General features: G+C 43.2%; 1 protein-coding gene across 1 annotated transcript in view; it reads right to left on the bottom strand.

Annotated features, from left to right (window-relative positions):
- Positions 1 to 27,918, bottom strand: part of LOC138296821 (ATP-binding cassette sub-family C member 10-like) — a 669,768-nt gene that overhangs the window by 327,680 nt on the left and 314,170 nt on the right. Inside the window, exon 9 of the mRNA XM_069236276.1 lies at positions 12,273 to 12,371. Within this exon, the coding sequence (XP_069092377.1) occupies positions 12,273 to 12,371 (99 nt within the window). The remainder of the gene's footprint in view (positions 1 to 12,272; positions 12,372 to 27,918) is intronic.

Below are 27,918 nucleotides of genomic sequence, written 5' to 3'. Positions count from 1 at the left end.
CTCAAGGTTTTTGCTTGCCTTTTCCATGTACTCTGCCATCCTTGAGCAAAGGCCAAGTACATAGTCCACTATGTCTTGTTTAGGCTCATGAAGAGGTCTCTCCCAGCCTTCTTTCACAAGAGCTAGTGGTCCCCTTACAGGGTGGCCAAACAGAAGTTCAAAGGGTGAGAACCCTACTCCCTTCTGAGGCACCTCTCTGTAAGCGAAAAGCAGACATGGCAAGAGGACATCCCATCTCCTTTTGAGTTTTTCTGGGAGCCCCATGATCATGCCCTTTAATGTCTTGTTGAATCTCTCAACAAGGCCATTAGTTTGTGGATGATAGGTTGTAGTGAATTTATAAGTCACTCCACACTCATTCCACATGTGTTTCAGGTATGCTGACATGAAGTTGGTACCTCTGTCAGACACCACCTCCTTAGGGAAGCCCACTCTGGTAAAGATACCAATGAGGGCCTTGGCTACTGCAGGGGCAGTAGTCGACCTAAGGGGAATAGCTTCAGGATACCTAGTAGCATGATCCACTACTACTAGGATGTACATATTTCCTGAGGCTGTGGGAGGTTCAAGTGGACCCACTATGTCCACACCCACTCTTTCAAAGGGGACCCCCACCACTGGAAGTGGAATGAGGGGGGCCTTTGGATGTCCACCTGTCTTACCACTGGCTTGACAGGTGGTACAGGAGGTGCAAAACTCCTTAACCTTCTGGGACATGTTGGGCCAGTAGAAGTGGTTGACTAACCTCTCTCACGTCTTGGTTTGTCCCAAATGCACAGCAAGGGGAATATCATGGGCTAAGGTCAGAATAAACTCTCTGAACCCCTGAGGCACTACCACTCTCCTAGTGGCACCAGGTTTGGGATCTCTTGCCTCAGTGTACAGGAGTCCATCTTCCCAATAGACCCTATGTGTTCCAGTTTTCTTGCCAGTGGACTCTTCAGCAGCTTGCTGCCTAAGGCCTTCAAGAGAGGGACAGGTTTCTTGTCCCTTACACAACTCTTCCCTTGAGGGTCCCCCTGGGCCCAAGAGCTCAACCTGATAAGGTTCCAGCTCCATAGGCTCAGTTCCCTCAGAGGGCAGAACTTCTTCCTGAGAAGAGAGGTTCTCTTTCTGTTGTTGTGTTGCAGCTGGTTTCCCAGCTGACTTTCCTTGTCTCTTGGTAGGCTGGGTCCTTTTTCCAGACTCCAGCTCTACTTTTCCACCCTGTGCCTTGCACTGTGCCCTTGTCTTGACACACACCAGTTCAGGGATACCCAACATGGCTGCATAGGTTTTCAGTTCTACCTCAGCCTATGCTGAGGACTCCAGGTCATTTCCAAGCAAACAGTCTACTGGGATATTTGAAGAGACCACCACCTGTTTCAGGCCATTGACCCCTCCCCACTCTAAAGTTACCATTGCCATGGGATGTACTCTAGTTTGATTGTCAGCATTGGTGACTGGGTAAGTTTGTCCAGTCAGGTATTGAAACCAGTTTCTCTGTCACCATGGTGACACTGGCACCTGTATCCCTCAGGCCTTCTACACTTGTCCCATTAATTAAGAGCTGCTGCCTGTATTTTTGCATGTTAGGAGGCCAGGCAGCCAGTGTGGCTAAATCCACCCCACCCTCAGAGACTAAGGTAGCTTCAGTGTGACACCTGATTTGCTCTGGGCACACTGTTGATCCCACTTGGAGACTGGCCATTCCAGTTTTAGCTGGAGTGGAGTTAGAAGTGGTATTTTTCTGGGGACAGGCCTTGTCTCCAGTTTGGTGTCCAGGCTGATTACAGCTACGACACCAGGCCTTTTTGGGATCAAAGTTTTTACCCTTGTACCCAAAATTGGTTTGTGAAGAGGCTCTGGGCCCACCCTCCTGTGCAGGTTTTTGGGGGCCTGTAAAAGACTCTATACTATTTTTGTTTTTGGCTTTCTCACCACCCTTCCCCTGGGGAGGTTTTGTGACCCCTTTCTTTTGGTCACCCCCTGTGAAAGTTTTGGACACCCTAGTCTTGACCCAATGGTCCGCCTTCTTTCCCAATTCTTGGGGAGAAATTGGTCCTAGGTCTACCGGATGCTGATGCAGTTTATCATTGAAACAATTACTTGATAGGTGTTCTTTCACAAATAAATTGTACAGCCCATCATAATTACTTACACCACTGCCTTGAATCCAACCATCTAGTGTTTTTACTGAGCAGTCTACAAAGTCAACCCAGGTCTGGCTCGAGGATTTTTGAGCCCCCCTGAATCTAATCCTATACTCCTCAGTGGAGAATCCAAAGCCCTCAATCAGGGTACCCTTCATGAGGTCATAAGATTCTGTATCTTTTCCAGAGAGTGTGAGGAGTCTATCCCTACACTTTCCTGTGAACATTTCCCAAAGGAGAGCACCCCAGTGAGATTTGTTCACTTTTCTGGTTACACAAGCACTCTCAAAAGCTGTGAACCATTTGGTGATGTCATCACCATCTTCATATTTAGTTACAATCCCTTTAGGGATTTTCAACATGTCAGGAGAATCTCTGACCCTATTTATGTTGCTGCCACCATTGATGGGTCCTAGGCCCATCTCTTGTCTTTCCCTTTCTATTGCTAGGATCTGTCTTTCCAAAGCCAATCTTTTGGCCATCCTGGCTAACTGGATGTCCTCTTCACTGGAGTTATCCTCAGTGATTTCAGAGATGTTGGTCCCTCCTGTGAGGGAAGCAGCATCTCTGACTATTATGTTTGGAGTTAGGGCTTGAGAGGCCCTGTTCTCCCTAAATAGGACTGGTAGGGGGGAATTTTCCTCCAAGTCACTATCTTCATCCTCTGTGTTGCCATCCTCAGAGGGGTTGGCCTTTTCAAACTCTGCCAACAGCTCCTGGAGCTGTAGTTTGGAAGGTCTGGGGCCCATTGCTATTTTCTTTATTTTACAGAGTGACCTTAGCTCCCTCATCTTAAGATGGAGGTAAGGTGTGGTGTCGAGTTCCACCACATTCACATCTGTACTAGACATTATGCTTCTAAAAGTTGGAATACTTTTTAAGAATCTAAAAACTAGTTCTAGAATCTAATTCAAACTTTTACCAAACTTTTAAACTCTAAAAGAAATGCTAAACAGGATCTAACACAAGGCCCTAGCAGGTCTTTTAAGAATTTAGAAAAATAGTTCAAATTGCAAAAACAATTTCTAATGACAATTTTTTGAATTTGTCGTGTGATGAGGTATTGGCTGTGTAGTCCAGCAAATGCAAAGTCTTGTATCCCACCACTGATCCACCAATGTAGGAAGTTGGCTCTGTATGCACTATTTCAAAGTAAGGAATAGTATGCACAGAGTCCAAGGGTTCCCCTTAGAGGTAAGATAGTGGCAAAAAGAGATAATACTAATGCTCTATTTTGTGGTAGTGTGGTCGAGCAGTAGGCTTATCCAAGGAGTAGTGTTAAGCATTTGTTGTACATACACACAGGCAATAAATGAGGAACACACACTCAGAGACAAATCCAGCCAATAGGTTTTGTTATAGAAAAATATATTTTCTTAGTTTATTTTAAGAACCACAGGTTCAAATTCTACATGTAATATCTCATTTGAAAGGTATTGCAGGTAAGTACTTTAGGAACTTTGAATAATTACAGTAGCATATATACTTTTCACATAAAACACAAATAGCTGTTTTAAAAGTGGACACAGTGCAATTTTCACAGTTCCTGGGGGAGGTAAGTTATTGTTAGTTTTAGCAGGTAAGTAAATCACTTACAAGTCTCAGGTTTGGGTCCAAGGTAGCCCACCGTTGGGGGTTCAGAGCAACCCCAAAGTTACCACACCAGCAGCTCAGGGCCGGTCAGGTGCAGAGGTCAAAGAGGTGCCCAAAACACATAGGCTTCAATGGAGAGAAGGGGGTGCCCCGGTTCCAGTCTGCCAGCAGGTATGTACCCGCGTCTTCGGAGGGCAGACCAGGGGGGTTTTGTAGGGCACCGGGGGGGAGACACAAGTTAGCACAAAAAGTACACCCTCAGAAGCGCGGGGGCGGCCGGGTGCAGTGTGTAAACAAGCGTTGGGTTCTCTGTAGGTTTCAATGGGAGACCAAGGGGTCTCTTCAGCGGTGCAGGCAGGCAAGGGGGGGGCTCCTCGGGGTAGCCACCACCTGGGCAAGGGAGAGGGCCTCCTGGGGGTCACTCCTGCACAGAAGTTCCGTTCCTTCAGGTGCTGGGGGCTGCGGGTGCAGGGTCTTTTCCAGCCGTCTGGACTTTAGGTTCAGGCAGTCGCGGTCAGGGGGAGCCTCGGGATTCCCTCTGCAGGCGTCGCTGTGGGGGCTCAGGGGGGACAACTTTGGTTACTCACGGTCTCGGAGTCGCCGGAGGGTCCTCCCTGAGGTGTTGGTTCTCCACCAGTCGAGTCGGGGTCGCCGGGTGCAGTGTTGCAAGTCTCACACTTCTTGCGGGGAGTTGCAGGGGTCTTTAAATCTGCTCCTTTCAAACAAAGTTGCAGTCTTTTGGAGCAGGGCCGCTGTCCTCAGGAGTTTCTTGTCTTTCTTGAAGCAGGGCAGTCCTCTGAGGATTCAGAGGTCGCTGGTCCTTTGGAAAGCGTCGCTGGAGCAGGTTTCTTTGGAAGGCAGAAGACAGGCCGGTAGGACTGGGGCCAAAGCAGTTGGTGTCTTCTGTTCTTCCTCTGCAGGGGTTTTTCAGCTCAGCAGTCTTCTTCTTCTTGTAGTTTCAGGAATCTAAATTCTTAGGTTCAGGAAAGCCCTTAAATACTAAATTTAAGGGCGTGTTTAGGTCTGGGGGTTAGTAGCCAATGGCTACTAGCCCTGAGGGTGGGTACACCCTCTTTGTGCCTCCTCCCAAGGGGAGGGGGTCACATTCCTATCCCTACTGGGGGAATCCTCCATCTGCAAGATGGAGGATTTCTAAAAGTTAGAGTCACTTCAGCTCAGGACACCTTAGGGGCTGTCCTGACTGGCCAATGACTCCTCCTTGTTATTCTCATTATCTCCTCCGGCCTTGCCGCCAAAAGTGGGGCCGTGACCGGAGGGGGCGGGCAACTCCACTAGCTGGAGTGCCCTGTGGTGCTGGAACAAAGGGGGTAAGCCTTTGAGGCTCACCGCCAGGTGTTACAGCTCCTGCCTGGGGGAGGTGTTAGCATCTCCACCCAGTGCAGGCTTTGTTACTGGCCTCAGAGTGACAAAGGCACTCTCCCCATGGGGCCAGCAACATGTCTCGGTTGTGGCAGGCTGCTGGAACCAGTCAGCCTACACAGATAGTCGGTTAAGGTTTCAGGGGGCATCTCTAAGGTGCCCTCTGGGGTGTATTTCACAATAAAATGTACACTGGCATCAGTGTGCATTTATTGTGCTGAGAAGTTTGATACCAAACTTCCCAGTTTTCAGTGTAGCCATTATGGTGCTGTGGAGTCCGTGTTTGACAGACTCCCAGACCATATACTCTTATGGCTACCCTTCACTTACAATGTCTAAGGTTTGGCTTAGACACTGTAGGGGCACAGTACTCATGCATTGGTGCCCTCACCTATGGTATAGTGCACCCTGCCTTAGGGCTGTAAGGCCTACTAGAGGGGTGACTTATCTATACTGCATAGGCAGTGTGAGGTTGGCATGGCACCCTGAGGGGAGTGCCATGTCGACTTACTCGTTTTGTTCTCACCAGCACACACAAGCTGGTAAGCAGTGTGTCTGTGCTGAGTGAGGGGTCCCCAGGGTGGCATAAGATATGCTGCAGCCCTTAGAGACCTTCCCTGGCATCAGGGCCCTTGGTACCAGGGGTACCAGTTACAAGGGACTTACCTGGATGCCACGGTGTGCCAATTGTGGAATCAAAAGTACAGGTTAGGGAAAGAACACTGGTGCTGGGGCCTGGTTAGCAGGCCTCAGCACACTTTCAATTCAAAACATAGCATCAGCAAAGGCAAAAAGTCAGGGGGTAACCATGCCAAGGAGGCATTTCCTTACAGGAGCCTTCGCCATGTCATCTTCATTTGGACATTTCAAAGTTGTGACATTTGCTGTTAAATGCTGCTGTTGCAAGGTACAGTTGAGAGAACGTGGGTTGGTCCTGTGAAAAACAGACACACTTTGTAGGTACTTATCTTGTACAAAGACAATTTGCACAGTGACTGAATAGAAGTTTATGAGATTGCATTAGACTAGTTTTCCGTTGAATGTTGCCACCAAGGCAATATGTGCTGCTTAATGTGCTCTGACCACATGTGTAAGTGGACCCATAGCATACTCATCTCCCTTCACATTTGCAAAATCCTCATTTTGTGTTAAGTGTATAAAGCTGCTGAAGTGTCTCATCATTGTAGAAATAACTTTTTGAAGCACACCACTTAAAGTTGTTTGTGACATGCCACCAGATACTGCCACACTGTTTTGGAAAGATCCTGAGGTCACAAAATTCTTTACTGCAATGATTTTGACTACTGGTCTTATTGACATGGGATTCCTATTGTGAGGCAGAAGGTCTGGCTCCAGCTGAGGGAATGAATCAATAATAGTTTGCCGACTGGATCTGTGTTTATGTGATTATATCCCGTTCATCCATGGTGTCAAGGTCTGGAACTGTAAAAACAAACATGACAAAAACTAGTTTGTTTATGCATGTGTTCTATTTTTTCATTTGACACACTTTTCTCACTTACTAATGTATGAGATTAATACATTAAGATGTGTGGTATTTGTTATAATTTAAGTTTTTGAACATAGGAGAAACATTACCTACATTTAATATTTTTTTGTTTAGAAATTGTTCTGATTATTTTCATTTTTGAAATAATGATGGAAGGAAGAAATGAAAGAGTAAATACCACAAGAAATACACCTGTCCTGACTTGGTATTTTTAGAATATATTTTACAAACACAAATAAAGTGATACAGGATGAAAACCAAATAACAAAGTTGAAAACCAAAATAAAAGTCAATCATCGTGAATGAAACTAATATTTTAACGGCAAAATTGTTTTAAGTCCAAAGTACAAAATCCAACTGGCATCTAAAAGGTAAATGTGTCCAAAACATAGTCCACAGAGTGAATAGTAAGTCACCACACACTGGAGGAAATGAGGTTCTTCATTTCTTGCTGGTAGTGGTGGAAGTCTTTCCATCCTCTCCTGGTGGTCCAGTTGAACATCCCCTCCTGGGAGAGGGGCTCCGAGAGGGGGTCCACAGTTGCAGGGACTGAGGTGGTCTGCTTGTTGCAGGGCATCCCTTTCTATGGCTGAGGCAGGTGTAGTGGTCTCAGATGTTATAGAGCCACAGTAAGAGGTAGATGCTGCTAGGAAAGCGCTGCACTTATGGTGGTAAATGACAATTAGCAGCCCACAAAGGGGAGCTCAAATTTGAGAGTAGATTCTGCACCCCTACATTGTGCTCCCTCTGCAACTGCTTAATGTCCTGGAGCTCCGTAAGGACCTGGCCCATCATGTCTTGGGACTAATATAGAGATACCCAGACTAGATCAATGGTGGTCTGGCTGACAGTGAACCCAAAGCCCTCAATTCGATGTCAGAGATATTCCCTCCCATGTACCCACCCCCACTATGCCCCTGAGGACTGGGGGGGCACAAGATCGGGATGATTTCTTTTGGACACAGGAAGTGCACACTTGGTAAGGTGTTCTAATATCTGGAGTGGGAGGGTGTTTGCGTAGGCTGAGTGAGACTCACTGGAGCTCTCTGCCCAGGCAGACCATATGGACCAGGCTGCTCTACATCATCTGGACTTGCAGGAGTGGACTCCTCACTGAAGGCGTGATCCTGGTCTGGAGTGGAGGTATCCTCTTTGGCAGACGGTTGTCCACGTACTCTAGGTGTAGGAGCTCTGGATTATGGATTATGCATCAAATGTGTCTTGAGCTACAAATGAAGCAAACTAGAATAATTAGATTGCTATTTGTAGTATGTTTAAAACTTTCAGTGTTGCTTTGATAATAACCCAAACATTATAAATTACACACATGCAAACGTTAAAAAAAGGCATGTGAAGAGATGGCCTGAAAAGAAAAAGGTTACTTTGGAAGTGTACTTAAATTATTTCACATATTCAACCCAACTCAGTGTAGAGGAGAAATGAGAAGTTAGCCATTCCAAGGTCTAGCAGGCTAAAATCCAGACTAAAATGCTAACTATTATATAACTTAGTAGGTTTAATGGCATTGTTCATCATATCATCTTTGCTAAGTAAAGCTACTGTCATTACTACTTATATTCTGCATACAACATAACATGGTATAAAGTATTTAAATCAACATACTTTGAGCTGTGAAACCAATTACATCACTTCAATGAAATGACAAGTAAGTGAAAATGGACAAAAATACATGAAATAATCTACTTTTTATTCTTTGGATAAAATATGTGTTTGAGAAATGCCTGACATTTTGACATATGTGCATATATGGAAGTAAATAGAGAATGACCAACATCACATTGCAAACATATTTTCCAGGTGCAAAAGCAAGGCATCATTGTAGTTGTAGTCCTTCCAATTTGATATTGCCAACCCCTGGTAAATTGTATGTTAAACATTCCTAGTTGCATAGCGAAGATGTCCACACATTTCCAAAATTATGTCATATGTGAAATTTGTTAAAAGGTAAAAAAAGACATACAGGCACCATACCTTCATCATATAATAGATGGTGTTTTGAATCTATTATCTCAAGTACAACAAAATACATTCAATCAACCAAACACAAAAAATTATCAATGAAGAACACACATATTGACCACACATATTGTCCAATAGTAAAAGGAGTGATCAGACCATAATGCTAATAATTTGATGATGACAACAGATTTGTGATTTTTAAACTTGTACTTACATGTTTTACAAAGGTGGAAAGCGCATTATAGCCCCTATTGTGAGTTTGGTGGACGGGAATAGCCTGCAGGGTGCACCAGCATCCTTTGCAATGTTCACTGTGCAAAGCAGACAGTGATCATTGCGAGAGTGCTGGCCAGGGGGGACCCGTGTACTGCCCATGCCAAGTGCATGGACAGTGTAGGGGCCCCCTGGGGCCCCTTGCACCTGTTCTCTGCGAGCCTTTTTATGGCGGTGCTACCGCCATGAAACCGCTGGCAGAGAAGGGGGTTATAATGTGGCGGTTGGACAGCAGCATTGGGGACGGTCCAGACCGCCGCCGCAAGGGTGGTGATCTAGAGACCGCCACGCTCGTAATCAAGCCAGATGTACAGTTAACTTAAGAGTAAAGGCTACATTTCTGTTTAGTGAGACATACATAAGTCTAACTTACCTGTCTCCACTCCACCCGGGATTCCTGTCAAGCCTTCAGGATGTAGGATCTGCAAGACCTTCTCCTCCCAGGGAAAAAAGTTGGAATGAGGCTGGGAGAACCACTACCAGTCCTCTGGTCCTCCAGGTGATGCTTGGAGGCCAGGGAACGCACTCCCCCTGCAAGTCGTTCCGCATCTTTCTAATTTCCTGCTGTGTGCACAGGTTGTTTGCTACAACATTCACTCCATCAGCCCTTCAGGCCCACATTTGACTTTTCTGAAATATGGTTGTATTTTGTACTCTAATGTATTCATCTACCATGACTGACAATTCTCCCTCTAAAATTGGGATTTCCCCTCCCTGGCATTATGGGTAACTAAAAATAAATTAAATAGTGGCCCACAAGTTAATGAAAATTTTTTAAAATGACATAAATGAAAAATTAACAAAAGGATTAAAAACATTAATTAACCTTACTTCTTAATGGCAAATTCAGCAGCAAAACGATGTTCTGCAGTGAAATGGCAAAGGATCATGGAGTGTGTTCTATAGTGTGGTATACAGCTGTTCACAATTGGGCAGAAGACACCAGGTGTGTGCTGCTGGCATCCATCCAATAGCCACATACATAATACAATACTGAGCGGTCTTGGGACGGACTCCCACCGTCAGGAATCCGCCACCAGAACAACACCAGCACGACTGTGAAATCTAAATATTTTTGGCACAATCATGCCACCCAGCATTAGAGTCCACCACATCAGCAGCGGTAAACCACTCATGCGGCGGACTCCACTCTGTTGATGCGTATGGAGGTTCAACCGCCATAAATCTAAATACGGCAGTCAAAATTCCGTCAGCTTGATGGAGTACTTGGAACTGCTGTCACTGCAGGATGATGGAGCTCCCGTCAAGATTTGAATCAGGCTCTAAATCTGGAGGAGTGTCTGATCTTAAAAAAGGGGATCTTAATCCAGGGCCTTATATTTCTTAAGTAGCCTGGAAGAAGCCGACTTTGGAGAAGCTGGAGCTAAGAACAACTGCATGACTCGATCTAAAATACAAGAAACCAATGGCAAAAAAGGCCTTAAAGCAGCCCTATGATAAATGGTCTTGAAGATCACTGAGGTAGACATAGTAGGTGTCTGAAGAAGGATGTATAGTTTTGAAGCCCCTCTAACCAACACCTCATTAAAAGTGTTATTGTCATCTAGTGGTGACACTCTGGGAGGTGGAGAGTGAGATAGTATTGGAGAACAATCTCTAATCAAAGTATGCATAGCGTGTGATGAAGGTGTATAGAGTTTGCATCTCTAGGTTCTGTTAAAAGACAATCTTCCACTATGGTGTCTGTGGAGTCTTGAACGATATCTTGATCTCCTTCGGGAAATAGATCACCTAGATGTTTTAGATCTTCTTGGTGACATAGATCTAGTAGGACCTCTAGACCGTGTAGTGTCTTTGCTGGCCAGTGCAAACGCGATCTGAGGAGATGATGGGGAAGGTCCACTGGGAGAAAACATCAAAAGCTCATTTCGTTTTGGTAAAGGAGTAGGAGATATACTCACAACTGGTGTAAACTCTCTTGTGGGTGAATATGCTCTTGAATATTTAGAGTCTGAGGAATGTGGTGCTGGTCTTTTTTTGAGGTGGTGAAGCCAGTCTGCTGTGTGTCTACGAGAAAGTGAAACAGAAGACGGGGTGTTGACTCTAAATGAGACTGATCTTTATGTCACGTCATCGATGCTGCTGGTCTTGAAATCAATGGAGGTCGTCTCTGCATCATAGAATATATTCTCAATGTTAATGAAGGTTTTGTCACCGATAGATGGCCTTATCTTGACGCTGACAGTGGTCTCAAAGTCGAAATGATGTGTTGACATTGACGTCATCGGTGGTCTCGATATCGGCTTGCTGTCATGTCTTGACGTTGATGGCAAAGTACCTCTTCTTGCTCGCAATAATCTGGGCAATGGTCTTCCAGGAGGAAACTATGCAGTGGCAGTAAAGGTCTGACTGGCCTTTTTTCTTGCCACAGTTAGGGCACTTCACAAAAAGTGAAGGCATTTTTTACATGAAAAGTTAAAATTTCCTGTCAAAAAATGCTGGAAAATGTCTTTTGTTCTAAAGGATATCAAGAAAAACTGGTTTTGTAAACCTTGAAAAGGATTTTGGACAATAAAGCCTACAAAAAGGCTGAGAACAGTGCTCCTGGATCCTGCCAACAGGAGCCGGAAAAATGAACTGGCCTAACAGTCACCCCTAGTGCATAATGGGACACTGGAACAAATCTATCTATCTATCTATCTATCGACATATATATATACATACATATATATATATATACATACACACACACACATATATATATTGCAAGGTGCTCTGGGATCCCGCATGTGGGAGGGACAATTCAGTGTTTATGACTACTGATGAGTATCCCTTGGAAGAGAACTAAAGATTACAGACACACCCGCAGATTCATTGATCTGGCCTTGGTGCTTTTAAAGAGACAGATAGTGAATTCCTGGAAGGCCAGTACAGCACCGGAAGTGGGGCATTGACTCCATGAACACATTAAATGGGCTAGAGCAGAGCTGGATGCCATCATCAAGATAGTATTTCTGTGTGGCAGGGGACCCAATTGCACTGGCGATATATGTTTTGACACTGGAGGCTAACAGTGATGAAAGGTCACCCTGAGCAGGGAACTGTTTTTAAATGTGATTGTTGCACATCATAATCTTGGAGGTAGAATGTTCTGTATATCATGGTATTTTCATGGCTACTCATTACACCTCGGACTCGATGCTCCTGGTGAAGTGTACCCAAATGTCACTTTCATGTATATGTTACAGTGTTTGTCTGTGCTCTCTGGTTGTCTTTCTATAGCAAAAGTGGGTGTAGGACTTATGCCCAGCAAAGTATTCCCATCATCTGAGGCTTCAACACCATTGACTCTGAGAAGGCATGAGTCCGTTTATAATGGTTGTTTGTTGTACTTCAGTTTTGTATAACTCCAATAAAGAGATTTAAAAAAACGTGTTACTCACCTGATATATTGCTCTTGCCAAGGCGATCCTAGCCTTCTGTCCCCCACTGAGGGTGACCCCATTTTCCCCCACTTTAGTCTGGTCACCAGCTGGTAATATCTGAAAAAGAAAAACACCAAATAATCCTTAAAATATATAGTGGATTTTTTATTCTGCCCTGGAATTCACATATACATTTTGCAAATATTGTCCCTGGATTTAGATAATTCCCCTTTCAGTATGGAATATCCTACAGCATTAATGCAACATAGGTTGTCACACTTGATCTGTACAAAGTTATCAACAGCTACTTCTTGATGGTAATCTGTTATGGAATCTCATCGACGTGTAGTAGTTTTTGCACTTATAAAGTGGTATGTGAGGCCTTTTCATGGGATCGGAGGTTGTTGTGGAGTAACTACTAAGGTTACTCTTGCTTACAACTAGTGCTCTGGGACCACAAAACCTGGAATAGAACTCACACAGTCCTAAAAATGATTTGACCCCAACCTTGTCACGAGGTGCAGGTGCCTCTACAATCGCTTCCACAAGACCAGGTTTGGGATACACACCATCTGCTGACATGACATGCCCCAAATACTCTACAGACGTTTGTAAAAACTGACACTTTTCTCTCTTCAATGCAACACCCGCACTATCAAACACTTTCAACACCTGTCTCAAAATCTCATCATGTTCATGACGATAACATGCATGAATCTTGAAAAATATATACTTTTTTATGCCTTTAAGAAGGGTAGACATTATTCTTTGAAATACTGACACTGCCGATGCCAGACCAAATAGCATTCGGCAATGTTGAAAAGTACCCCACAGAGAAACAAAAGCAGTGAAATGGCGAGAATCTGGTGTCAATTCTATCTGGTGGTAAGCAGCAGCCAAATCAAGTTTCCTGAACAGTTTTGCTCCAGTTACGCAAGAAAGAATCTCACTAATCTTCGGCAGAGGGTGAGAGTCCACCCAAATCTCCCTGTTGAGGACCCTCAAGTCAATGCATACTCTCAGCTCATCATTCTTTTTCTTAGCTACGACCAAAGGTGACAACTATAAAGAAGAATCAACAGGTTCAATGGTCCCCTTCAATCGTAAACTCTCCAATTCTCTCTCTAACTCATCCCTGACACTAAATGGTACACTTCTCATTCTATGCTTTATAGGAATGGCATTGTCTTTTACTTTTATTTTATGTTTAAATCCTTTTATCTTGCCAAGCTCTCCAGAAAAAACTTTGGGGAACTCATTAAGCAAATCTTCCACTTCAGCGGAATCCCTTACAACTGTTACCTGGTCTCCCGTGCCTGGATGCAATACCATACCAAACAACCCTTGGTGAAACCAACCTAAAATGTTCAAACCTTTGACTGCCACATAGACCTTTCCAAAAATCCATTGCCCCTTGAAAACTAGGACCTCCTCAAAGAAACCAACTAAGTCGATTCTCCTCCCTTCATATGATACTGGTGACCTGTCTGGCGGGTCCAACTTCCGTGTACCCCAATTTTGTTCAAATAACTCTTGACTAATCATTGTGATCCTGGCACCTGAATCAGCCAACAATCTTAAGTGTTTATCTCCTACTTGAACCAAAAAACACGGGTCAATACAGTGATCAGGATTACCACTTCTTATGTCATGTTCACCCACTGCCAGAATCATTTCCTGTATTTCACACATCAGTTCATCCATTCTATCATCACTCTCATCAGCAACAGCATTGACATTGGTGTTAATACTTTTGGCACTTTGACAAACTTTTGCAAAATGACCAGATTTGCCACAAGATCTATACTGTACATTTTTCGCTGGACAACTCATCCCTCCTTTCAGATGTAGTAGATAACCACACCAGAAACATATGTTAGTTTGTTTGAAAAAGTTTTTTGAATGGCACCAACTCCTTTGCTGGACGAAGAATTGATCACTTTACATCTCTCGTCTGTTCTCTGAACCACATTAATCTGTTCCACCTTTGAGCGTTCCAACTCCTTAGCTGACTTAATCGCTGTTTCAATACTTTTGGCAACCCTGATGGACTCCGATAAAGATGGATCTCCCATGGACAATAACTTTTGTTTGATGGATTTGTCCGAACAGTGGCAAATGAACTGATCACGTATCAACTGATCAGCACACTCTGAAGAAAGTTTCCTTAAGGCAGATATGTAAGTATTGACATCTTCTCCGCTCCTCAGTTCTCTCGTAAAAAACGTATGCCTAGCTACAACCAAACTTGGTGGGGCATCAAACCTGGTGACTAATTTCTTTAGGGCTTCTTCATATTCGTCAAGTTCTTCGCCATCCTCCAATTGAATATCAGGTAAATGTTTAAACACAGAACTTCCTTCGAAACCTAAGGAATGCAACAACAAGCATTTTTTCCTTTCAGGTCTAAACCTTGATGCTCCAATAGCACCCACATAGGTTTCAAAGGCATCATACCACTGTTTCCATGGTATAAAAGGCTCCCTAGGTGTTTCCAAAAACGGCGGCGGGGGTTAACAGACTGCATGACAGCTTGAAAGGGTGGAAAAAATATATAATGTCATTTAGAGCTGCGCCACAAGTATTTTTCAATGTCCTTTCTAATCTAAAAGTATGACAATAGGCACTTTCTTAAAGAAAGCCATTGAAACAACACATATGCTTCCTGTTTAAAGATGGCCGCCACTTTTCCTTAAAAATTCGGTCTTCTCTGGCCACACCTCTGACAAGTTCCAGATGGAAGAAAAAAAACAGAAGTTACACTCCTGTTGTGGCTCACCGTCATTCAGCTGATCCAAAGACTCCTCAACCAGCAACACCAGCAGCGTGTGGGTGCTTCAAAAGGTGAGCGCCTGGGGTGAATTCAAGTCAGCTCATCGCCAAAAGTATGTAGTGCCTGGAAAAAACCTCACGACAGTCTTGCACAATCTAAGAGGTTTATTTCCAAATAAGAAAAGGTGTAAGCATAATCACCCCAGCGTCTGTTTCTCCCTGCCTCAACCGCCGTCCAAAAACCCAAACGTTCGGATCTCCTGTCGCGCAAACCTGCGCGGCAGAGAACCGAACCTCGGAGAAAGAGCCTCAAGGCTTTACGCTCTACTGCGTGTGCGCACACGCCTTGGAGTGGAAGATACTACATATTGTTTCTCTATGTAGTGTATTATTTTGACTAAAACATCTGTTCATAAATGTTGGAATGTTGGCCCTTCCTTAACATTATATATTTTGCCCCGACCGTCAAAGCCATGGGGAGGCGGCTCCCATCATACTGGTGGCCACCACCCTGTCGTATTATGATGTTTCCACCAGGCTGACTGGCGGAAACATTGTATTATGACATTTCTGCTGGTCAGACAGGTGGAAACAGTGCCACAGCATTGGCCCACCGAGGCAAATGCCATGGCACAACAGCACCCTCGGAATGCGCACTGTCTGCAGTGCAGATAGTCCCCATTCTGAAGGGTGCTGACGGGGGGCCCTGCACTGCCCATGCTATAGGCCCCCTGTGGCCCCAAGCACTAGCTTTCAGCCAGCCTTTTCACAGCTGGAATCCCTCCATGAAAAGTTTGGTGGTAAGAGGACTTGTGATCAGAACGGCGGTGCTGAACTCAGCCCTGTTGTGGCTGACCACTACTCCAACCACTGTGGGATCTATGATCCTGGTGGTGGTGGCGGTCTGACCGCTAGGGTCGTAATATGGCAGTCGGAGTGTGGTGGTCCAACCGGCACTGTGGATTTGGTGCTCATGAGACCGCCAAACCGGTAATGACCCTCATAGTTTCCATAGAAAAGGCAGCTTTTGACTTGGCTATATCTATGGTGCTATTTGACGAATCATCACAAAAGTTTCCAAAAAAGTACTAAGTTTCTTCTTGTGCATGGAAAGTTTTGGGATGATCCGTCAAGTGGGGGCAGAGGAAAGGAGGGGTGAAAAAAAAGTGTATTTCTTATGTTAATTTCCACAGTGTCTTTAGACATGCCTGCAGCCTAACACGCTGGATGGAATTACATCAAATTTGGCAGAGAAGTAGCTTTTGGTCTGTAGATCACACTTTAGTTATTGAGATAGTAAAGGAAATCTAAATTTGTATATCTAGAAGCACAAATACTTTGTGAATAGTCCTGATCTCATACTGAGATTTAATCGGCTGGTAACATTTCAACCAGGAAGTGTTGGCAGCCATTTTAGGGCTGGACTTTAGCTGAGACCCAAAAAAAAGAAGATAAAAAAAGAAAATGGGCAGGATAGCAATACCTTGAGCCCCTAGTCTTGGTCCATGGGTACCCCAGGGGCCTGCCAGGGCAAATAAGCATTTTATTTTACATTCACAGCAAAATACGTAAATATTTGTGAATTTTGCTGTGATTAAAAAAAAAAAAAGCATGTGTGGTCACCTGCACTCGCTTTTAGTATTGCCCCCAGGTTGGCCATGTCACAAGGGCTTGGTTTCTTAATGAAAATAAGTAGGGGGGCATAGAGAGCCCCCCTCCTAAGCCTCTAAAAAGCCCCGGCGACCACCACCTCCCTGCAGCAAAATGTCATAAATATGTGGGGTGCGCAGACCCGCCTGGCCTCTAGGGACCACCACCTCCCTGGTCTACAAAATAAAATGAATAGGGAGGCCTTGCGGACCAGCCTGGGCCCTGGGGACCCCCACCTCCCCTGGACTATATTTGATAATTACACAGGGGGCCACGCAAATCCCCCTGTATACCCCAGGGACCACCACTTCCTTGGGGCTTAATATTAAAAAAGAAGTAGAGGGGCTGTGTAGAGCCCCCCCCCAAGGCCACAGGAACCACCACCTCTGCAGGGCCAATATTGTTTTTAAATTATAGGATGGGGGACCCTGCAGCCTCCCTCCTGGGCTACATACAGCCCCGGGGAACACCACCTCCTTGGTGCCGGCCAAGAAGATGAAAGGAGGAGGGCCGTATGCCCCCCCTGTTGGAGCCATATATGGACCTGAGGTGGTAAGAGGACTTGTGATCAGAACGGCGGTGCTGAACTCAGCCCTGTTGTGGCTGACCACTACTCCAACCACTGTGGGATCTATGATCCTGGTGGTGGTGGCGGTCTGACCGCTAGGGTCGTAATATGGCAGTCGGACTGCCAGGAGTGTGGTGGTCCAACCGGCACTGTGGATTTGGTGCTCATGAGACCGCCAAACCGGTAATGACCCTCATAGTTTCCATAGAAAAGGCAGCTTTTGACTTGGCTATATCTATGGTGCTATTTGACGAATCATCACAAAAGTTTCCAAAAAAGTACTAAGTTTCTTCTTGTGCATGGAAAGTTTTGGGATGATCCGTCAAGTGGGGGCAGAGGAAAGGAGGGGTGAAAAAAAAGTGTATTTCTTATGTTAATTTCCACAGTGTCTTTAGACATGCCTGCAGCCTAACACGCTGGATGGAATTACATCAAATTTGGCAGAGAAGTAGCTTTTGGTCTGTAGATCACACTTTAGTTATTGAGATAGTAAAGGAAATCTAAATTTGTATATCTAGAAGCACAAATACTTTGTGAATAGTCCTGATCTCATACTGAGATTTAATCGGCTGGTAACATTTCAACCAGGAAGTGTTGGCAGCCATTTTAGGGCTGGACTTTAGCTGAGACCCAAAAAAAAGAAGATAAAAAAAGAAAATGGGCAGGATAGCAATACCTTGAGCCCCTAGTCTTGGTCCATGGGTACCCCAGGGGCCTGCCAGGGCAAATAAGCATTTTATTTTACATTCACAGCAAAATACGTAAATATTTGTGAATTTTGCTGTGATTAAAAAAAAAAAAGCATGTGTGGTCACCTGCACTCGCTTTTAGTATTGCCCCCAGGTTGGCCATGTCACAAGGGCTTGGTTTCTTAATGAAAATAAGTAGGGGGGCATAGAGAGCCCCCCTCCTAAGCCTCTAAAAAGCCCCGGCGACCACCACCTCCCTGCAGCAAAATGTCATAAATATGTGGGGTGCGCAGACCCGCCTGGCCTCTAGGGACCACCACCTCCCTGGTCTACAAAATAAAATGAATAGGGAGGCCTTGCGGACCAGCCTGGGCCCTGGGGACCCCCACCTCCCCTGGACTATATTTGATAATTACACAGGGGGCCACGCAAATCCCCCTGTATACCCCAGGGACCACCACTTCCTTGGGGCTTAATATTAAAAAAGAAGTAGAGGGGCTGTGTAGAGCCCCCCCCCAAGGCCACAGGAACCACCACCTCTGCAGGGCCAATATTGTTTTTAAATTATAGGATGGGGGACCCTGCAGCCTCCCTCCTGGGCTACATACAGCCCCGGGGAACACCACCTCCTTGGTGCCGGCCAAGAAGATGAAAGGAGGAGGGCCGTATGCCCCCCCTGTTGGAGCCATATATGGACCTGAGGACTGCTACCCCCAAGGGCCGGACTCCTGCTACCTCCCAAGGTGCCTACCCTCAGGAGGTAGCTGTTTGAATTTGTTTGGCAGGAGTTGTGACAGCTCACAACAAGCAAAAGCAAACACTTTGCTTACAGTAAGTGGGTCCCTGCATGCAGGAGTAATGCTGGCTCCTGCAGGAGGCAGGGAGCCAGCTTGGATCACAAGGGCCTTGAGGCTCCCCCCACAGCCCCGTAATCATCGTAACTTCGTGCACATAGCCAAGGCAAAGCAAGTGTGTTTTCTCTGCATTTATACTGTAAACAGTTATCTGTAATACTGGATGGAGGTGTTTGCATTCTTGCTTTCTTTTTAGCGCAACATCTCATGTCGTGTCTGTGACAAGTGGGTTCTTTCTTGTTGTCCGCTGCTAAGATCACAGATCATCTTTTAAACTTTTAAAAACTACAAGCATGTAAAGTTGCATAGAAGACCCACCCATTTAGCCCTGCTAAATATTAGTGATATGCAAATTCTCTCCCCCCTTTTTCCTGGAAGATGGAAAGCTTACTAAAAAGACCGTCCCCCCACAGGGCGTTTTCCATCGATTTTGCAGATACATTTTTGATACATAGGAATACGATCACATGTCCACCAAACAAAGAATCACTTCATGAGTGCTGAGGGGTAGGCCACAGGGCCTAACCGCATGCCAGGCCCTGCAGCAAAACCTTGCCGCACATGGCTGAAGGCTGTGCTTGGTGTGGGGTGGCTGTAGGGCATTGACCGCAGGCCCTGCACCCAACCGTGCCATGCAGGCCTTTGGCCATGCGTGGCGGTGGTTGGATTAACGTAAAGTAATTAGAATTACATTAAAAAATCAATAGCAATTCAATGAAAACAACATAGGTTACAAGGACATTATAGTTAGAAAATAGAATTAAAAAGACAGAAATTCTCTTAAGAAAACAAAGATTACAGGGACGTTATAGTTAGGTTCACATTTCAAACGTGCAAAACAATAACTATAACTCGCTCCCTAAGGTAACTATAACTTGTGCCCTTGCCATGCACAGTTTTCTTATCAATAATTTTATTGCAAATGTTGCAGTGATAATATCAAAGATGCCATACAAGATCTCATCAATTATATAATATGTGGAGTAATTAGCTGTTCACGGCGAAAGTGCGAGTTATAGTTACCTTAGGGGCGCAAGTTATAGTTACTTAAAAGAACTCTAACTATAACTGCTGAATTTCAATGGTTTTCCATGAGTAAATTCAGATCCTAACTATAACGTCCCTGTAACCTTTGTGTTTTTTCAGTTAATTTCAATGGTTTTTTAACGTAAAGCAATTTTAATTATTATAAGTTATTTGTCTTTGGTGGTCGCCAGTAGGTAGTTATAGTTAGGACCTAGTTTCTATTCTATAGAAAAAGCATTTTTTGTTTTTCTAATAACTTTGGCGCTGTTTGATGAATCTCCACGAAATTTTCAAAACTTATACTTTGCTAAGTTCAGCTTCTGTCTTGAAAGTTTCGGAATGATCAAGGATGCCGTAGAAAGTGTAATCAATTATATAATATCTGGAGTTAGTATCTGCGCATGGTGAAGGCGCGAGTTATACTTATCTTAGGGCGCGAGTTATAGTTAATTGCAATAACTCTAACTATAACTGCTGAATTTCTATTGTCTTAAACGAGTACATTCAGAATCTAACTATAATGCCCCTGTAACCTTGTTTTTTCAGTAAACATATATATATATAATGCATATATATTACCTAGTGGAAGTCACTACAAGGTAGTTATAGTTGGGACCTAGTTTCTATAGGAAAAGCACTTTTTGTTTTGCTAACAACTTTGTGCAGTTTGATAAAGCGTCTGGAAAGTTTTGGGGTGATCTGTCAAGTGGGGGCCGAGAAAAAGGGGGAGGGAGCAAAACGAGTTTTCCTCATGCATCTTTCCATAGGGATTTTGAACAGGAGCAGAGCCCGAACCACTGGATGGCAATATATATATATATATATATATATATATATATATATATATATATATATATATATATATATATATATATATATATATATATAAATATATATATATAGACACACAAACATATTTGCAATTCCTTCTTGTGAGTGTGCTAAAAAACTCCTGCATAAGTGGAGTTTATGAGACTAGAAAGACAGCAGTGAGGCAAAGAAAAAAAGCAACAAGAACATACAAATCTCTGGTTTACCTCATCTTTATTTATTTATTGCAAGTGTTTTGAAAGTGCTTTGTCATGCATTAGTTTTCTTATGCTGTAGAGATCTGCCAAAATAGTGTTCATAGCGGATTGAAAAAAATAGTTTCTAATCCCTTGAAGACTGGCTCTTATCTGATGAGGGAGTGAGGGAGTTGTAGAGTGGGCCTTCCTCACCATGTGCTGAGTTTAATCTTATCTAATGGGAATTTAAGATCATTTTGTGAAGTAAGACAACTGGTATTGCAACGCACTAAATTTATCTGATAAAAAGGAGGGATTCTGAGCATAGAATCAATTATGAAGGATACAGGTAGATTTAAACGTGACACTTTTGTTAATGGGGAGCTGTTGGAGTTGAGCCTCTCTGTAGAATCACCTCCAACCTTTTTGCCTTCACCGCTTTTGTTTTCTGAACAAATTTTTGTTGGCTTTTTGGACTTCTCGCACTTTATCATTCCTAAGTAGTGCTAAATGTTTGTGCTCTCTCCTTTAAACATGTAAAATTGGCTTACATCCACGTGGCACATTTAATTTACAGTACAGGAAAACACCAATAAAGAGGTACTAGATGTACACAGGGCCTGTAATTTAAATACTATTACTGGGCCTACAGCACGTATTGTGACACCCGCGTACATAGCCATTTAAATTATGTCTCACGACTGCTATTGAAGTCTGCAAATCCAGTTTCAACTGTCACTTCGACCTGCTAAAATAAAGCATTAATCCAGGCTGAAACCTTTCTTTTTAATACATATAGGTCACCCCGTGTAGTCTCTAAACAGCCGATATTTCAGGGTGCATTGTACATTGTACTTAAAAAGTTGGACATGCACTTTTCAGTTTTACATGTTCTGGTAATGAAAATTGTTTTTCACTATTGCAAGTCAGAACTTGGGGAACTGATTAGAGACCGGTGCTACCTGCTCACCGATCTGCCCAAGGTGCGACGCTGGTCGGCCTGGCTTCATGGCAGCTTCAGCTACGTTCTTCTCCACAGCTACAAATCCTGTTCAGCTGATCCTCGCAGGAGGGGTATCCGGCTTAGTGGACCCCTCATCGGCTGCAACCTGGAGCTTTGTCCTACTGGAGATTTTTGACTTCCAAAAAAGAGACTATGGGCCTGATTGAGATCTTGGTGGATGAGTTACTCTGTCACAAATGTGATGCATTTCCCGTTCACGGAAATACAAATTCCATTATATCCTATGGGATCTTTATTTTGGCAGACGGGATATCTGTCACTGTTGTAATGGAGTAACATGCCTGCCAGGATCTCAATTAGGCCCTATGTCTGAATGTCTGAACGTAGACATCTTAACACAACTTTGTCCAGAGGCTGCCCTGTGGCGATGCCTCCTCCTTGGACATCACCGGCTGCCTTGCCACACTGAACTTTACCTTCTCACATATTTTATTTTTTAAAGTCCGAAGGTAAGCTGAGACCAGGCCAAGTCCACTTTGTGTATTCGAACCATGCACTATCGCAGTCAGCCACAACTTTTGACTTTCCCTGGTCTAACACGACTAGATGTCTCTGGTTGTTGCTTAGGTCTTTTAAGTGCTAGATATCACTTCAAATTTTAAAATTTCATAACTCCTGTACTACTGACTGAATTTTTGTTGTTAAGGTATCACATAATTTGGTAAAATTTACTTTATTATTGGGAGGAGAGTTTTCTTGTGATGTGTTTTCAGTTTATTACAGTTTGCATGCTGCATAAGTACTTACATATTGTCTATAAGTTAAGCCTGGCTGCCTTTGTGCCAATCTACCAGAGGGTTAAGCACAGGTTAATTGAAGATATTTGGATATGTGATTAAATTTTCTTAAACTGAATAACATTCTGAGTATGCATTTTGAATTGCCATGTCCCTGCTCAGTATAGCCTCCACAGTATCATCATCTGAGGACTCAGGTGACTTCTGCACTCTTGACCGTCACAAAGGTTCTCAGTGTGAGTGTCACTGGCATGCACTAGGCCAACACATGGATATGCTTGGAATAACACACCCTATTTTTGTGCATGGAGCATTGGTACTACCACATGCACATGGCTCAAAATGTAGTGCAGAACGTGTGGAGTAATAGACAGTGACTGTGCACTCAAGAACGATTGTATGGGTTTTGGTACAATGCAAAAGAAAGGAAGGATTGGATGCTTAGTAAGACCAACAATTTGGTACTGTTGGGCTACAGTATTTATGTAATTTATTTGCTTAATTATTTTTTTCAGTGAAGGATCAACACTGATTACTTTAAATACTTTAGTGATTTGTATTATTGCAGAATATTAATGTGGTCTCAGAAAGATGTTGTAATATTTCAGGCATTTGGGGCCACGTGTACAAAGCATTTTCTAGTCACCCACAGGCTAATTCACAGAATTGGCTGGTTTGCAATTAGAAAAATGTTTTTTTGGATGTACAAAGCCCAAACTGTGATTTGGTAACTTGTTGCTGAATAACAATTTAGTTTTTGTGATTCGGTATAGATAGGGGAGTGTTCAGGGCATCACTTCCTAATACCGAATGTGAATGGTATGTGTTGTTGTTTTGCGAACGTTAATGCGGTTGCAAAACAATCACAATTAACACCAATTTAAAACTGGTGATAACCCGTTCACAAATGTTTTTTCAGAGCAGGTAGTGGTCCCACGGACGACTGCCTACTCTGACAAAATGAAAAGAAAGCTTTTAATTTTATTGTTTGAAATGCATCCCATTATCCTTTAAGGAAATAGTGCTGCATTTAAAAATAAAACTGCTTTATTTTAAAAGCAGTCACAAACATGGTGGTCTGCTGTCCTCAGCAGGCCACCATCCCTGTGAGTGCAGCCATTCCTAATGGGGTCGCAAATAGTCTCATGAATATTGATGAGGTAGGTTATTTTCGACCCCATTGGGAATCGCAAACACTGTACTTAACACTGTTGTACATTTTGTTTTGCGACTCACAATTTGCAATTCCTGAACGGACCGCAAATTGTGAGTGGCAAAACAAAAGGTCATACATCTGGCCCTTTATTATTTCATTATCTTGGGGAGGTTCCCTTATTGTCAGGCTGATCCTTGAAGATGTCAGCACCCCCATGATTTATTGGTGCCATGAGAAAAGGAGGTACCTTTAAAAAAGGAGATTGAACACTTGAAAGTCTTTCTTTAGGCTTCTGGTGTGGAAACATATTCCGATGAAGGACAAAAGGCAGTATGTTACTTTGTTGGGTTACATATGTGGGGACATAGCTGAAATGGTTATTGATAATACTAAGAAAGGGCATACATTGCGTCATTAAAATTGAAAAAATGTTCAATCAACATTTTGGATCCAAAGAAAATTCTCTTCTGCACCTTATATATGTGAAAAGCTGGTTATATAGAGGATGATATTAGAATTCAATTTTTTTTTTTGAGAGAAATGTTGGCGAGCAGGTAGGTAGGAGGTTGTTCGGTGGTTACTTGATCAGGTGAAAGTTGTGAAAGGAAACGGGAATAGCAAAACACTGCTGAAATAAATGTTAAAAAATACTGGAAACATGGCTGAAGAAGACATGTGGTATCACTGTAGCCATATTGGGCAAATGGCCAGAGAGTATGAATTGTGCAATACAAAATGAGGCCGACTGTGACACCGCCTTTGCAGAACAATAAGTCAGTACCTTCTGATAGAAGACAAACCAGAAAACATAGATTTGGGGACATGTTACATGATTCTTCCTATCAATGAATTTAACTTTGTTCATAGGAAGGACGATCTATGACTTCATGTGTATTTATGGTCTAGCTTCACACTACCTGATGCAGAGATTCTTTATCTGTCACCCAGCACGTCATCTAAGGATCACTGACAAAATACTGATAATATCAGCACACACAATATCAACTACATTAATGTCACCAACAAAAAACAATTTGAATTATAAAACATAAAATAACACCATTTTACATTAATCAAAACTTAAAAATTAACATTAAAAAACATAGTAATATTCCAAAATTATTATATCAACAGTACATTACTAAAATAACCAAATAACCAAATAACCCATAAAAAATTAAACACTTCAAGACATCAAAATATTAATGACAAATCTTTCCAACAATTACTAACATTTAAACATGAAACAAAAAACATAAATATACAGATCAATAAATCATCTAAACTAAAACAAAAATATAGAAATAAATATTCAATATTATAAAATAAACACTAATTAGCATTCACCATAAAAGGGCAATAACCGAAAAAAAACTCAAAGAGAACACTAACCAATAAAAATAACCTGTAAGCAAAATTGACCGATAAAATTTAAACAATCAATTAAAATTAAATGAATTTATCAGTCAATCAATCATTTCTATGGCGCTGCTTATCACCTGGGGGTCTCAAGGCACACAAAAAAGACACATTAAATGTGCCTACTTACCACTCTAAAAACTACAAAAGCTGCGCTGCAAGAAGACAGTACTATGCTACATTTTTAAACAAAACCTGAACCTGAACAACCTGAAAACTATCTTCCGAAGAAAAACATTTATTTACACTAATTTATTAATTAATTTGTTTAAAATAGTTAAAACAACAAATGACTAACAAAACACTCTACTACTGTTATGTCTTTAATTTAGATACTACAAAGAAATGACTACACTATTGAGAAACTACTAATTTACCAAAAACAACATTAATCAGATATCTGGAAAAAGGCACACAAAAAGTGAAACTGGCACCAGCATTGTCTCCAGGTCGAAATCAAGCCAGCAGCAATGCTGTCGCCTGTATGATGCACCAGCACCCTTGCAATGTTCACTATCTGCACAGCAGACAGTGAACATTGCGAGGGTGCTGTGCAGGGGGACCCTTGCACTGCTCATGCCAAGTGCAGGGGTCCCCCTGTGGATTCCTGCACCTGTTCTCCGCCAGCCTTTTCATGGTGGTAAAACCGGCATGAAAAGGCTGGCAGAGAACGAGGTTGTAATCAGCAGGGTGGAGCTGATTGTGCCCTCCACCCACCGTCAACATCACTGATCTCGGCGGAGACGGCAGAACCCTGGCGGTCTGACCGCCAGAATCTTAATGTGGTGGTCAGACCGCCACAGCAGCGGAGGTCCTGACCGCCACCAACGAGGGTGGCACACCTCAAGACCGCCAGCCTCATAATGAGGCCCATTATGACAGGAACAGCAAGATACATCACTTCACAGAAAGGAAAGGAAATACTCTCTCAATATGGGCTACACTTACAGCCAAGAAAGTACAAGCATGGAAACTAACAATTCGGAATATACTAAATACTACCCGAATGCTTGCTATGGGAGAGCTACAACAAAAAATTACATTGTTACTGATGGGACACAACCATCCCCCAAATGTCAATGAAATTCAAATAAGGCATTTACTACAAGATTTAACAGAGGCATGCACTAGCCCCCAAGAGCCCACAACTACAATACTAAAAGATATACTCCCTATAAAGTCCCTCAGTACATCATAGGCCAGCTACCACCTATTCCCACCTTAAAACGCTTAATAGCACAGACTAAAAAATCCATCAATCATACCCCTCTAGCCTCCAAAAGATACTAAGATATCCAAATTGATGAACACTTAACAACCACACATAATGAAGAACCCTTCATCTTTCATGATAACCTTAACAATGATAAATGCATCTTAATATTTTGTACAGCAGATAACCTATTAAAACTAGGCAAATATCAAACATGGATTCACTCAGGTATCCATCATACATAGTGAATCAAAACACTAATATACCATTCATACACACTCTAATAGCTAATAAACAAGGTAGCAGTTACTAAGAACTTCTAAACCATATTAAAATTTTAAAAAACAACTACTCCCCACATAAAGTATTAATAGATTTTGAACAAGCCATAATTCAAACTATCCTAAACCTTTACCTGTACTCAGCCATACACTGCTGTACACCTCAACACTCTGCAGTAAGTGCAGAATGTGTAACAAACAGCCAATTTGGCTTTGAAATTAAAAGAAATGATTGCACTAGCCTATATCCCAGTCACAGACGTAACCACTACAACTTACTTATATAATGCCCTTTCTACCAACAAAACAAGCACAAACTAAGTGGCTGATTATGGCTTCTGCGGTCTTGGGACCGCCATACCATCTTTGGCAGTCTGACCGCCGCCTCCTCAGCAGTCTGACCGCCCGATAACAGACTGTGCGGTCGGACCACCACAAAAGAGCCACCACCGCCGACATTTGAGCTACTGCGGCAGGGACAGTGGCAGTCAACAGTGGGGGTACCAGAATTGGCACTGCCATGTGTAGTATGACCTGCCTTTCTGCCGACCATTTCCCGGCATGGACACTACCATGCAAAAGTCGGCAGAAAGGAAGAAAAAGAGGTGAAAACTCACCTTTTTTCAGGGTTCCACTTTGGAGTCTGTTTGTCCAGTTCCCTCCTGTGCTGCTGCCACCTGGCCACAATGCTCTGCAACCCCATTGTCACCGGAATCAAAGGTAGGACACACCGTCACTTCTCCAATGTAATGCGTGCTAAAAGTCTATCATAATAAAAATACACATACATACAGTACACCTGACTGCATACACAGTACGACGCATACATAACATATACATGTCTTTTCTGATGTACACACATTGTACTTGCCTATCATTCCTGCAGCAAAACATTACTCTGTTGAGACTCTGCCGCAGCATAGACCTCCTGCCTATCGGGAACATTATACTACGGCAGGTGGGAGACCGTCAACTCAGCGGTCTTTTTGTGACCGCAGCCTTGGCGGTATGGCAGTCCGACTGCTAAACTCGTAATCGGGCCCTGAGTCCCTAAAGGAATATTCTGAAGATACCTGGGTTGACAGACTACAACACTCTGGACACGGATTCAAAACCAGTTTACAAATACCATGGTGGAATGACTACAACAGCACCATTGCTGAAGAAGCCAAAACTAACAATGCAGTAGAACGATGGCATAACACCTTCTAATCCACACTAAGCAGAACCCAACCACACTGTACAAATCTATGTAAACCCTACAAAAA

This window comes from Pleurodeles waltl, chromosome 5 (assembly GCF_031143425.1).
Source record: "Pleurodeles waltl isolate 20211129_DDA chromosome 5, aPleWal1.hap1.20221129, whole genome shotgun sequence".
NCBI lineage: Eukaryota > Metazoa > Chordata > Amphibia > Caudata > Salamandridae > Pleurodeles > Pleurodeles waltl.
The sequence above is the reverse complement of the archived record's forward strand: the minus strand, read 5'-3'. Positions and strand labels throughout refer to the sequence as shown.